Here is a 13,640-nt window from a genome sequence, read left to right as displayed (position 1 = left end):
CACTTGCCCCTACAGTCTGTTAAGGCTATACGGGGGATCTTTGTGTGTGTGTGTACATATGCGTGTGTCATCTCAGTCAATCGACCCGTGGTACCTGGGTCTGGCCCGTGACCTCCTGCCAGCGGGCGTTCGACACTTCACGTGGTAGCCTCAAGGTGCACATGGCCTGGCACAAGCGTCGTGGTGACGTCACCGACACTTAGTAGCGAATGGCGGTTGTTGTTGTTGTATGTGTGTGTGTGTACATATGCGTGTGTAAATAGGTGTGTGTGTACATATGCGTGTGCAAATAGGTGTGTGTGTGTGTACATATGCGTACGCAAATAGGTGTGTGTGTGTGTGTAAACGCACTGCGCTGTGAACTCGGTAACCTCATTCCCATTCCCGGGCCAGGACTGACACTTGAGGTGAGTGATACGTCAACCGGTTCTGGGCCCCGCCTAGGTCGGCTCAGCCTGCAATGAGCACGTGGCGCATTGTCCGAACATCGGCACGAGGGAGACAAAGGCGGCCGGGCGTGGAGCTGGCCTCCCACCCCCTCTTCGTGCACCATTCAGGCCTTAATAGGTGCTCACCAATAGCACTCATGGTCAAAAGCCTGTTATAAGGCTATGGGGGGTGGGGGTCCTTGAACGTGTGAATAGGTGCGTGTGCACATTCAAGAGTGAATGCCTGAACCTCGATTATTTTTGAGTGCGTGAGTGAGTGTGTGAGTGAGTGTGTGCGTGTGCACATTCAAGAGTGAATGCCTGAACCTCGATTATTTTTGAGTGCATGAGTGAGTGTGTGAGTGAGTGTGTGCGTGTGCACATTCAAGAGTGAATGCCTGAACCTCGATTATTTTTGAGTGCGTGTGAGCGAGTGTGTGCGTGTGCACATTCAAGAGTGAATGCCTGTACCTCTATTTTTTTTGAGTGTGAGTGTGTGCGTGCGTGGAAAAATTGGTGAGATTAACAAAGCAACACGAAGCAAAGGAACAATTCCCCGCGAAACGTCAACTTTTTTAACTCGCCAATTTTTTATTAACCTACGCACGGTCGATGAAGCGGCGGCGATTTGAATCCCCCCCCCCCCGCGTGAATTCGTTCTCAATTACCATCAGCGCAGTGTGCCAAGGCCGTGAACGAAACACAACGCAGTGGCACAGCGCCCCCCGCGTCCGAGGAACCCGAGCTCACGTTCATCGTTCCATAGCGGTGGCGGCCGTCCACCTCGAGTGACATGGAACCAACAAGAAGAAGAAGTGGCAACCCTACAAAGACCGAGAGGACATCCGCTACCACTGTCCAGAGGTCGCAACCGGGTACCCGATACCCGTACCCTAGCGATACCCGGCTACCCGTACCCGGCCGGGTACGGGTACCCGTTTGCGACCCTGGTGCGGCCGGGTACGGGTACGGGTAGGCCGTGAGTCACTGGTGAGTCACCGTTTGTCACTCATTTCCCAACGTCTTCTCTCTTCTCACAATTCAAGTTCCTAGAATCAACCCACCCGCGCCTGCAACATGGCTTCATCCCAGAGGTCATAATCGGGTACCCGTCACCCGTACCCTACCCTATAGCCGGCCGGGTACGGGTAGCCAGGTATCGGGTAGGGTACGGGTATGGGCACCCGTTTTCGACCCTGGTGCGGCCGGGTACGGGTACGGGTAAGGAATCAAAACCCGTCTGCGACCTCTGCCACTGTCTAAAATGTTTTTGTCTTTATAACAGTGCAGTGGGAGACTTCCGACACACGTCTAGTGGCACACCGCGCGATACGCTCCGTAACGCGGCTACCCCCAGGCTGTCAAAACACGCAGCCCATCTCCGCTGGCTGATCGACGAGCGTAGCGGCGGAGCTGATCTTGCAGAAGAGCAGCCGCGTGGTCCAAGACGAAGCGATGACGACGGCAGCGACGCACCCAGACACCCACGCTAACAGCCCCGAACCAGAGGGTCGGGGCTCCGTATATCTGCCTGGTGCGGCCAAGCTCCACCTCTGGCGACGCCTCCTTTCCAGAACATTCGGGATGGTTCCCGGAGCTTCTCGACTGACTCCGCCCTTGAGCTTTACCCCAGACACGCCCCTTCATAATGAGGCATTATGTGATGCGGCTATAACCGTAATTACCCTTACAGGCCGGCAGGTGTTACCCTGTCATTACAATAGTAATAGTAATCTTAAACAAACGTCCGAGACTCGTGTGTGTTTTTTTTAACTACCGTCCGGTATTCGAACGTTTGTCCGAAATCGCTTTGTCCACATTTTTTTCTTCAGACGGCACCGAATCCGCGAGGTCAGTGACCCCGCTTGCTGTACAAAGTTCAAAGTTCATTTATTAGGTATAGCCCTGTGAGCCATTCAGCTCTTGAATCGGGTGCAACCGCAACAAACAAAAAACAAAAACATGAACAAGAAAACATCTTAAAGTGACTATGTGCAAACAGAAAATCCAAGAAAAGACAGCAAAATATTGCAGAAAAAAAATCATCGTACACCAACCCTGTGCAAATATCCCAGTGGGATTGCCTCCTACCGGGGGGGGGGGGGGGGGGGGGGGGGCGGGCGGGTGGGGGAGCAGGGAAAATGGGGGGATGGAGGATATCGGCTCGCTAACCGCGCGAGCCTCAGTGCAGTCGGCCGTCCCGTATATATTGCGACGTGCTAGATGGTACGCGGGTGGGGGGGATGGGGGCCCGGGGTGAAGAAACCAACGCTGCTGCGCCGTCGCGACGCACGAGCCAACGGGAGGACTCCACCGCCGCCGCCCTGCGCCGCGACTCGTCGTGAGCGAGGGAGGGAGGACGCGCAGATCGGCGGGGAGGGGGTGGGCACGCCGGTGTACAGCCGTAACCCCTTGTGGGCAGGTACCACCCATGGGACCTAAACTTTGTATAATGCATGGGGGGGAGGGGGGGGTGAACTCTGCAGCCATTGTTTACCAACACTGACCGATTGCGCTGGAAATTTAAGGTCCCGTCAAGTGTTAAGTGTTAAGTGGGCGATAAGAGTGTTTGAACAAGCGGGGTCATTTGTGCTCGTGTGTTCGGACATCCCCCACGCCCACCCCACCCCCCGACTGCCCGCCCCCCCCCCCGCCTTCCGCCTTCACCGCATCCCCCGCCCCTACACTCAGGCGGGTTTTTATTTGCTATTAGCGAGCTTCAAGAAGAATGATCATTAATCTGGTTCGGGGGCGGCGAATTTGATTCATTGATCGCGTTGAATTTAAACAGCCGGTGATGATTAATCCCGGCGGGACCGACTTCGAGGATTATTCACGACGGCCGGCTTGGCTGCGCCGCGACCTTTAACTCCGCGGCGGCGCGACCGCGCGGGCGGTTGCGCACAAATCAACACCCCCCCCCCCCCCGATTTATGTGGCGAGAGTGAGCTGCTGCACTGCGCGTCGTCACAGCTGAAGGGGAGGGGGGGGGGGCGTGGGCTTCAGAGCGTTTAATTTGAAAAAAATAACCTCGCCACCGCAGCCGAGCGATGAGAAACTTTCGGGAAAACGCGGCGGAGAGACAGAGAGAGAGCGAGCGAGCGGAGATAATCGCCGGCGCTTGGACTCGCATTGCCGCGCTCCCCGCCGCAGTCCACGCGGCGTCGCTGTTCGTCGCGGGTTAGTCCAACCCATGTGAGACTAGGCTCTAAGGAAAGCTGTCTCGGGTGTGGACCAATCAACTTCAAGGACAGTACATATATTATCAGTGTTATGTTTTTTTTTGCATTATGACTGCAGGTATTGTGGTCTATGCAAACATGACTCCTTGTAAAAAAGGTGTCAGTTTTGTTGCCAGATAGAAGGGTAAAAAACCAATTATCAGGATCCATACTCTTCGGTAGGTAAAAAAATAAAAGTGTAAAAAAAATATTATAAATTTTTCACTTTTATTTTTTACCTACGTGACTTTACCGAAAGAACCAAAGAGTACGGACTGACCTGTGGAGTGATGCACATTTGGGACGGACACAAAGGCCGACCGACCGATGGACACGTCACCCGCGACCGCGAGCACTAGCGCCCTGGCCCTCACCTTGACGGCTCGCTCATCCAGCACGCGGTGCTTGCTCTGCAGCTTGTAGCGCGGGCGCCGCACCTCGCCGCCGTCTCCCGCGCCGGTGAACACCGACACGTAGTCGTCGAGCCCCTCTGTCGCCGGGTACTTGGCGCTGGAAAAAACCTGCGAAGCATCTCCGATTAGCGCAGTTGGCCGCCACGTATGGCGCGAAAGAAGTTCGGCAAACGTACGTGGCACGTCTCAATTTCGGAGCTTTCGTGACTGCAGGAATTATTCTTTGGTTCTTTCGGTAAAGTCACGTATAAAGATAAAATAATAGCATACTTGTATGTCTGTCTATAGTTTTCCGGTTAGATTTTTGTTGCTATTTCTTTTATACCTGATGATTGCTTGTGTTGCAATCGAAACGTCGTAGTATGCTATTATTGAATTTATTATTTTATCTTTATACGTGACTTTACCCAAAGAACCAAAGAATAGTACGTGCACCTGTTCAAGAGCCCCCCCACCCCCCCTCCGTTAAACGAACAAAGACTGTCGCCGCAATCGTCGCGGCGCTTTCAGATGTGCTCCAGCGGCCGTCTGGAATGTTCTATACAAGGAAGCCACTGAATCTGTGCACTGTTAAATTCAGATTGAAAACGCATTTGCTTAGAAATGCTTTTGGCGTTTAGTTCGTTGTCCTTTCCTCGCCGCACCTCCGATTAGCGCGGTTGGCTACGTGCGGTGCGGAAGCAAGCTGAACGTACGCACACGCGTAGCAGATGGGAAAGCGCGCGTCCCACGCGAGATGCGCGTTCACGCGAAAAATCGCCAGGGTCTCAAAGCCTGTGTAGTACGAGGGCCATCAGACAACGGGACATTTGTTGTGACATTCGATTCCAATGAGATGTGGCGGCATCCTTCCTCTGCGATTTGTCCGCGGCACTTCGATGCATGGCACCACTGGTTGCCATCTGCTATTTATCGGGTTGAAAAACAAACACCTTTTGAACAATATGAGAATCTTCGAATATGCATTCACGCTGCGTGCCCGCTCACGTGTGTGTGTGTGTGCGTGTGTGTGTGCGTGTGCGTGTGCGTGTGTGTGTGCGTGTGCGTGTGCCAGTGGGGAGCGGTAGTGTAGCACTACGCTGCGCTATGAACCCGGCGACCTGGGTTCGATTCCCGCTCACGGCAAACACCAGTGACGATTATCTGAACCGATCCTGGGCCTCTCCTAGGTCGACTCGGCCTCAAATGAGTACCTGGTGCGGTGTGTAAACATCGCCGCTAGGGAGGCAAAGTCGGCCGGACGTGGTGCTGGCCACACACCCCCTCGTGTACCGTGCCGGCCTTCATAGGTGCTCGCTAACCGCACTTGCCCCTACAGTCTGTTAAGGCTATACGGGGGATCTTTGTCTTTGTGTGTGCCAAGTGGAGCGGTGGAGCAGGGGTTAGCGCACCGCACCGCGAACCCGCCGAAACGAGTTCGATTCTCGCTAATGACCGATAACGGTGGCGAATATCCGAACCGGTTCAAGGGCCTCGCCTAGGTCAACGAATACACCGCTTACAGCGTATTAACATCAGCACCGGGGAGACTAAGGCAGCTGGGTGAGGCGCTGGCCAAACAACCCCCTTGGTGCATCGCGCGGACCTTAATAGGCGCTCGCTTAGGGGCAAATGCACCAAGAGTCTGTTTAGAGGCGATATAGAAGGATCTTTGTGCGCGTAAAATCGCAGGAAACACACGTGGGCCCCGCAAACGACTCTTCGGGGCAGTTATATTTAAGGGGGGGGGGGGGGCGGTGGAAATAAAAATGAATATCAGGTAAACAAAATCATTCACGTTGTGCAGTCAACGAACGCGCGGTGCTGAAAGCGCACATCAAATTTTCTCGGGACTGGTAATTCCCTACAAGAAGAACACCCCCGGGTTACAAAAACCAATATGATTCCCACAATCGTACCTGGCCATTGCCGACCATTAAAGAGTCATTTTGAGCACGCCGCTTCGGACATTGGTCTTGGGATGGGCGCACGGGCGGGCATGTCAGCCGAATGCTCGCTGATGAAAGGTTGGCCAAAACGAGAATCCTTGATTAATCTCTTTCATACGGCGAGCGGCGGCTGCGTCACACCGGCAGGGAAATTGCACCCTCCGTCCGCGGGCGTGCGCACGGCCGCACGTGATAAACAACTTGCCTCCAGTCGCACACCCCCCCCCCCCCCCCCCCGACGCGTACCGACGATCCCTGTTCGCCAGGACACAACGCCGGTCTCGTCAAAGGGGGTCGCGGTCCTTGGCTGCGGCCAAAGTCCCGGCCGCGCTTGTCCTACACTGTTTGTTCAAGGGGATCCAACGATTCCAACCGCGCGCCCGGGCACCAATTACCGAACCGTGACCCTCACGACGAACTGCTAACGGCGCGCAGCGTCGCTCCGTGTGTGACCTGGGGGGGGGGGGGGGGGGGAAATGGGTGGGAGAAAACCTTTGGGCCGGGCGCTAATCGAAAAGCCGGGAGCATCGGAGATGACGATCGTCAACCTTCCCACCGTCAAACCGCCGTGACCCCAGTGAGGGTCCCCAAGCGGGGGGGGGGGGGGGGGGGGGTGGTGGGGCAGGGGGGGAACGTTGCCAACAGGATGAGCGGCTTTCATGTTGCTCACAGCCGCCCCCCCCCGGCGTCACCGGCGGTTGATGCCGGTGCGGCCGAGTCCTGTGCTCGGGGGCTTATCTCGATGAAGGCAAGTGGCAGCTGGGAAATGGGAAAGGGGGGGGTGGGGAAATCTCAGGGAGGGCATTAAACGCACGGCCACGTCTGCCTTCCACCCCGTGGCCCGGCTGAAATTCCAAGCGCGGAAGCGCACGCACGCACGCGGAGGTTCCGCGGTTGCAATTTGGCGGCGCCAGCGCGGCTGTCGGCACTGGCGCTCCGCACCTGCGATTGGCACGGTCGGCTACGTACGGTGCGAGAGAAGTTCAACTGAGCTCAACTATTTTTTTAAATCCTTTATATTAAGTTCGCTTGCTTGCTTGCTTGTGTGCTTGCGTGCTTGCTTGCTTACGACCGTGCAAATCTTTCGGTCGTGTTTTAACCCACTTCCCGTGACCCGAATCGAGCTGACATTTTCCACACAGACTCGTTGTGCGTGACAATTAATTTTCGTGAAAAAATGTTTCAAAAATGTTACACTGTTTAGGGAAAATTTTTTAAATATTTAATTACCAATTGCTTAATGGTGGCAGACAATCATCTGACCCATAGGTGGCAGCCATCTCAAGCCAGAGGACGAGAGGACTCTAGCCGCCCCGATGCCACGCATATAAAGGATTTATAGTGAAAAACTTTGTTTTTACGGGTTAATTTTTTTATATTTTACCAGGTAAGGCCCACTGTGCTAGATATAGCTCTTTTTCAGAAGCGACCTGGCCACAAATGATAGCTCAACGAAGTGGCTTATCATCACGCGGAAATTGAAAGCAGCGAAATACTTTAAACGTGTTTTCTAAAAAAATCCACGCGACCACGCGTAGAACACGCAAACTCCAAACTTACAAATGTCAGGGTCGGGATTGAACCCACGATCCTCCTGTCTACCAGGCGAGGTAGTAAACATCATCTCACCACCATGGCACATACATACAAGCAAAAGGACTCCTTCTCCCTGCCCACCGCCCCAGCTAACCGAAAATCACGTAGATACGAAGTGCGCTGTACAAAATACAATACAACGTGGATTTTTACATGGAGTCTAAATGCATAGACCGGATGCGTAGATACCATACCGTAACAGTGGGCGTGTTTACTTCGTAGACAGAGACAGAGAGAGAGAGGTCAGACATAGGCAGAAGATAACAGGGGGAGGGAGGTATTCGGCGAGAAAATGACACTCTCGTCGGAGCTTCCCGTGTGCCGACTACAGGTTGCGGCGGTGATTTTCTGACCAGAGGTCACTTCGGACGAAAGGAGATCATTTGGCAGCGATTCCAGCCGACCACAGAGAACGCGTCCCGGCACGGCGAGGCCGGCCGCGCGGCCATCAGAACGACGAGACGGAGTGTGCAACGGGAGGCCATTACGCGCCGCCACCGAATATTAGCCCGTGGCGTTCAAATTTCAAACCGCGGGCTGGCTGTGCGCGGAAAAATGAAGCGAGGCGGGGGTAAAGACATTCCAATTATTGTACGCGGGAGGGCAGGGGGAGCTGCTTTGGCACCAAACAGATTCGCGCCCAGCAGCGGCAGCGTGTGCGCGTACGCTGCTGCTGCTGCCGCTGCCGTCTTTAGCAATGAGCATGAACCACCACGCGAACCCCGGCCATCCTCGCAAGCGGCGGCTTTATGGTAGCCATCGAGCAAAGACGGCCATCGCATCGCTCGCTTTCGGACGCGCCCCCGCGGCCGTCTGCAACGCTCTTCCTACCGATGTTAGGAAGCCACTGGAGCTAAGCGACTTTTCAATCTAGATTTCTTTACAACTGCTTTTTTGCGTTTAGTTTCATGTCCTTCGCCACCGCACCTCCGACGAAGCACGGTTGGCAACACAGGGTGCGAAAGAAGTTCAACGGACGGTGCGACGGGACCGAAGGAACCCGTCGCACCGTCCAAAAATAACACCCCAACCCGCCGCCTAGGCCTCGGCAAGGAAAGGTAATTTACCTTTTTTACCGTGTAAAAGATTAAAGGGTAAAGGTGTCCACATGCCAAGGGGTAAGGTAAAGGTAGGCTCGTTGCTTTTTACCTGTAACCTTTTACCTTACCTTGCCGAGGCCTACCGCCACCTGCTTAGCAAGGTCCAGTTAATAGTTACCGGCATCTCAGGGCACGGCGACGCAATCCGCAAGGTCGGGAAGAATTGCGGCTCTCAGTCGGGACCCATCGCGTTCATTTTTAGCGTGCCCATGCTGCGCGCGGGCCAAGCCAATAACAAGGTCAGAGCGGGCCGCGGAGAGCATGGTATGAGAGGACGATTTGGACGCACTGGGTGTGCCCTGTGGGGTGGCGGCGGGTTGATGACCTGAAAGTGAGAGCACCTTCTGTCGAGTCAGAACAAGGTGGCCTTGTCTTCTTGGTTCTTTCGGTAAAGTCACGTAGAAGGGAAATAATAAAGTAATAAAAATAAAACATAATAAAATAATTCTCACGACGTTTCGGCCACAACGCAAGCAGCCGTCCTCAGGTGAAGACCAGGTCTGTCGGAAAAACAGCGTCTGAATGAAACACCCCAGGCTGTCTTCCCGACAGACCTGTTCTTCACCTGAGGACGGCTGCTTGCGTTGTGGCCGAAACGTCGTGAGCATTATTTTATTATGTTTTATTGTTATTATTTTATTATTTCCCTTCTACGTGACTTTACCGAAAGAACCAAGAAGATGAATCCCTGCAGTCACGAAAGCTTCAAATCGAAAAAAAAGTGGCCTTGAGTGATTCGCTTCGCCCCCTTCAGCTGCCCGCTGAGTTGTGCCGGGGAATTTACAAAGTGGCACGTCCCTTGTTGCTGCGGATACCGAGATGCATTACGGGATTATTATTTTTTGCTACACATCCTCCGGTATTATACTGGTAGGAACCTCCTGGTTCCACCAGCCCACAGGGGATTATTGTGTCCGTCCGTCCGTCGTGCATCCAAAAATGGGTAGGGGTGGGGCTGGGTGGAGAGGGGAAGGGCTGGGTGGGGAGAGAGGGGCTGGGTGGGGAGGGGAAGGTGGGGAGGGGCTGGGTGGGGAGGGTGGGGCTGGGTGGGGAGGGGAGGGTGGGGCTGGGTGGGGAGAGGAGGGTGGAGAGGGGCTGGGTGGGGAGGGGCTGGGTAGGGAGGGTGGGGCTGGGTAGGGGGTGGAAGGGGTGGAGCTGGGTGGGGAGGGGCTGATCACCCCGTGGTGCCCTTATAAAACTGAACGTTTAACCTACTCACGCCGGCTTGTGCCCGCCCTCACAGTCGGGCATATTTGCGGAATACACCACGCCGCCGTTGACCCTGCAGGCCATTGACCGAGCAACCCAACGTTGCTACCAGCTCCCTCCGCAGCAGGACGATGTGTTTACTCCCATTGTGTACGCATGCACGTCGAACCTCCTTCGCAGCGTACGTAGCCAACCGTGATGAAAGGAGGTGCGGATTATTTGTGCTATCGGTGTCGCGTCACGAGACCAACAATCCACTCGGATTTCTCATAGGGCAGTGCAAGCATCACACGGCGGTGGGTAGATGTGAATTACATTGCCTGGCGTACAGGAGGGCTTGGGTTACATCACGACCCTCACACTGCCTGCTGTACATTTGGAGTTTGCGTGTTTTCCCCGTGATCACGTCCATTTTTCTCCGGGTCCTCAATTTTTTTTTTGATGCACATTTAGAAACATGCTTTTAGAGTATTTGGCTGCAATTAACGTCCACATGATGACGAGTCACGTCGTTGAGATATCACTTGTTGCCAAGTCGCTTCTGAAAAAGAGCTACGTAGATCAGTTGGAGCCTTACCTGGTCAAATAAACACATTCCTGCGGAGGGAGCTGGTAGGAACGTTGGGTTGCTCAGTCAATGGCCAGGGTCAACGGCGGCGTGGTGTATTCCGCAAATATGCCCGACTGTGAGGGTGGGCACAAGCCGGCGTGAGTAGGTCAAACGTTGAGTTTTATAAGGGCACCACGGGGTGACCAGCTCCTCCCCACCCAGCCCCACCCCTCCCACCCCCCACCCAGCCCCACCCTCCCCACCCAGCCCCTCCCCACCCAGCCCCTCCCCACCCAGCCCCTCCTCACCCAGCCCCTCCCCACCCAGCCCCTCCCCACCCAGCCCCTCCTCACCCAGCCCCTCCCCACCCAGCCCCTCCCTCCCCATCCAGCCCCCCCCCCACCCAGCTCCTCCCTGCGTGACGAACGGACGGGCACAATAATCCCCTGTGGGCTGGTGTAACCAGGAGGTTCCTACCAGTAAAAAAACACACTTGAGAAACCCGTTTTAAATCGCAAATGGACTGCCAAGATTGTAAACCCAAGATCTCAGCAGTGTCGGCTCAACGTTCTGACCTCTGAGCCTGAGCATCTAGGCTGCTTATAAATGCCACACAGGAGGCCTCTGCCAAGCCCACACACGTGCATTCATCCGTGCGTATATATTTGGAGAGAAGGCCAGTTTCGTAACCCAAACCGTACACCCATGAATATGTAACCCGTTGAAATTGGCACCGACAGTGGTGATCAGAAGGGGCCCACAGGGACATCACATCCCTTGGAAATTCCAAACTGCACGACAATTAGGCTCCCAAGTGCAGGAGAATGCGTCTATTAGAAAAAGAGCATCGTCTCAGGAGGGAGGGTATTTGGAGGATTCTGACCCAATTCTTCAGTCATACAACCCAAGTGACCTCCCACAGCCCGGAATGTAAAAGAAGGTTCAGCTGATACCCGGTGGCTATTATTCATTTATTCATTCACTCACCATTTCGCTCAGGAGAGCTCGGCCAAACCTTTGCAGGGGGTCACTTAAATCTTGTTCTCACAATCCCCCTCCCCACCTCCGGCCACTGGAATTTATTAACATTTTAACCGGGGAATCTTGCTGCGGTAGCTACCTTAAAGGGATGTGTGTATGTATGTTGAACTTGTTTCGCCAACCGGTTAAGGGTAATGAGCTAAACGCTGCTGCTGCTGCTGCTGCAGCTGCTGCTGCTGCAGCTGCTGCTGCAGCTGCTGCTGCTGCTGCAGCTGCAGCAGCAGCTGCAGCAGCAGCGGCTGCAGCAGCGGCAGCAGCTGCAGCAGCAGCGGCTGCAGCAGCGGCAGCAGCTGCAGCAGCAGCGGCTGCAGCAGCAGCAGCTGCAGCAGCAGCAGCTGCAGCAGCAGCGGCTGCAGCAGCAGCAGCAGCGGCAGCAGAAGCTGCAGTAGCAGCTGCAGCAGCAGCTGCTACTGCAGCTGCTGCTGCTGCTACTGCAGCCGCGTAACGTTGAGCAGCGAGGTTCCATTTGATGTCCCGGCGCGGCGGTTGAAACAACGACACGAGTTTCATCTTCTTGGTTCTTTCGGTAAAGTCACGCAGAAAGGAAGTAATAAAATAATAAAAATAAAACATAATAATATAATTCTCACGACGTTTCGGCCACAACGCAAGCAGCCGTCCTCAGGTGAAGACCAGGTCTGTCGGGGAGACAGCGTTTGAATGAATATTATGTTTTATTTTAATTATTTTATTACTTCCCTTCTACGTGACTTTACCGAAAGAACCAAGAAGATGAATCCCTGCAGTCACGAAAGCTTTAAATCGGCACGAGTTTCTTGAATCTCTCTCCGCACGGCCTCTGCGAACCCAGCAGTGTGCATGGGTACACCCCATAGTTGGTCCAACGGCAGGTTGCCACGTTGTCAAGATGTTAACTACCTCGCTTGATATGCAGGAGGTCGTGGGTTCGACCCCGACCCTGATGATGCTTGTAAATACGGAGTTTGCGTGTCTCTCTCCCCGTGGTCACGTGGATTTTTCTTCGGGTCCTCTGGATGTTTACCTCCACATTTAAATCGATGTGTCTTCAGCAAATTTGGCTGCTATACATTTGCACATGATGATAAGCCACTTCGTTGCGCTATATTATTTGTGGCCGGGTCGCTTCTTAAAAAAAGCTACGTAACTCAGTGGGCCTTACCTAGTAAAATAAAAAAGTTTATAGTTTAGTTTAAATCGCTGCGTGCGGTGGGGTAAAGTGTGTGTACCCACCACCTCCTTCAAGACATCTGCAGCCAGACGCTGGATGAATCGGCCAAATACTGCCGATAGGGAGCTCAGAATCAGAACTATTTATTTCCGCTGGGGGAATCCGTTGAGCTGCAAAGCGCTTTTTCACAGATACTCGAAAGAGAGAAAAGGCCGGAGTACAAATATTCCACATTTTCAGAAAAATTAATTTGCAAACAACCACATTCGGTAAAAACCAATAAGCCAAGTCACCCACTATAAGTAAATAATATCCATCTGTGAAATATAATCGCTTATTGATAGCCTTGTGCTAAAACTATGATGCAATTAACAAATTCCATGAGGATAATTATTATCATTATCACGTGCGAAGGAGGAGAGCCGGAGACCGGACAAGTCGCCTATCTTTCATGCGCTCGTGACGACTTGTTTTGTTTGTTGTGCTTGTGCACAACTGCCAACGCAGCAGCAGCAGCATTGCCAAATCAAGTGCTTCTTGATCATTACTGTAGTGGTGCCACCACCGTGCACGGCGTCCAGGATTGAGTCTGCGAGCGAGTCGAGTGTGCGAGCGTGCGAGTCGAGCGTGCGAGCGTGCGCGTCTGTCCGTCAGTCTGGCCGCGTGGCAGGTGCCCACAGGATGGATACGCTCCACCGCCACCACCGCCGCCACCGCCGCCACCGCCGCCACCGCCGCCACCGCCGCCACCGCCGCCACCGCCGCCACCTCCGCCACCTCCGCCACCTCCGCCACCTCCGCCACCTCCGCCACCTCCGCCACCTCCGCCACCTCCGCCACCTCCGCCACCTCCGCCACCTCCGCCACCTCCGCCACCTCCGCCACCTCCGCCACCTCCGCCACCTCCGCCACCTCCGCCACCTCCGCCACCTCCGCCACCTCCGCCACCTCCGCCACCTCCGCCACCTCCGCCACCTCCGCCACCTCCGCCACCTCCGCCACCT

At 54.5% G+C, this 13,640-nt stretch overlaps 1 protein-coding gene across 1 annotated transcript in view; it reads right to left on the bottom strand.

The window, feature by feature from the left end:
* The window catches only part of LOC133356780 (WASH complex subunit 1-like), a 107,521-nt gene that overhangs the window by 60,597 nt on the left and 33,284 nt on the right, over nt 1–13,640 (bottom strand). Inside the window, exon 3 of the mRNA XM_061574448.1 lies at nt 4,024–4,170. Within this exon, the coding sequence (XP_061430432.1) occupies nt 4,024–4,170 (147 nt within the window). The remainder of the gene's footprint in view (nt 1–4,023; nt 4,171–13,640) is intronic.

This window comes from Lethenteron reissneri, chromosome 55, assembly GCF_015708825.2.
Source record: "Lethenteron reissneri isolate LAM-NWPU_2019-01 chromosome 55, ASM1570882v1, whole genome shotgun sequence".
Classification (NCBI taxonomy): Eukaryota; Metazoa; Chordata; class Hyperoartia; order Petromyzontiformes; family Petromyzontidae; genus Lethenteron; species Lethenteron reissneri.
This window is presented reverse-complemented; position numbering and strand designations above follow the sequence as displayed.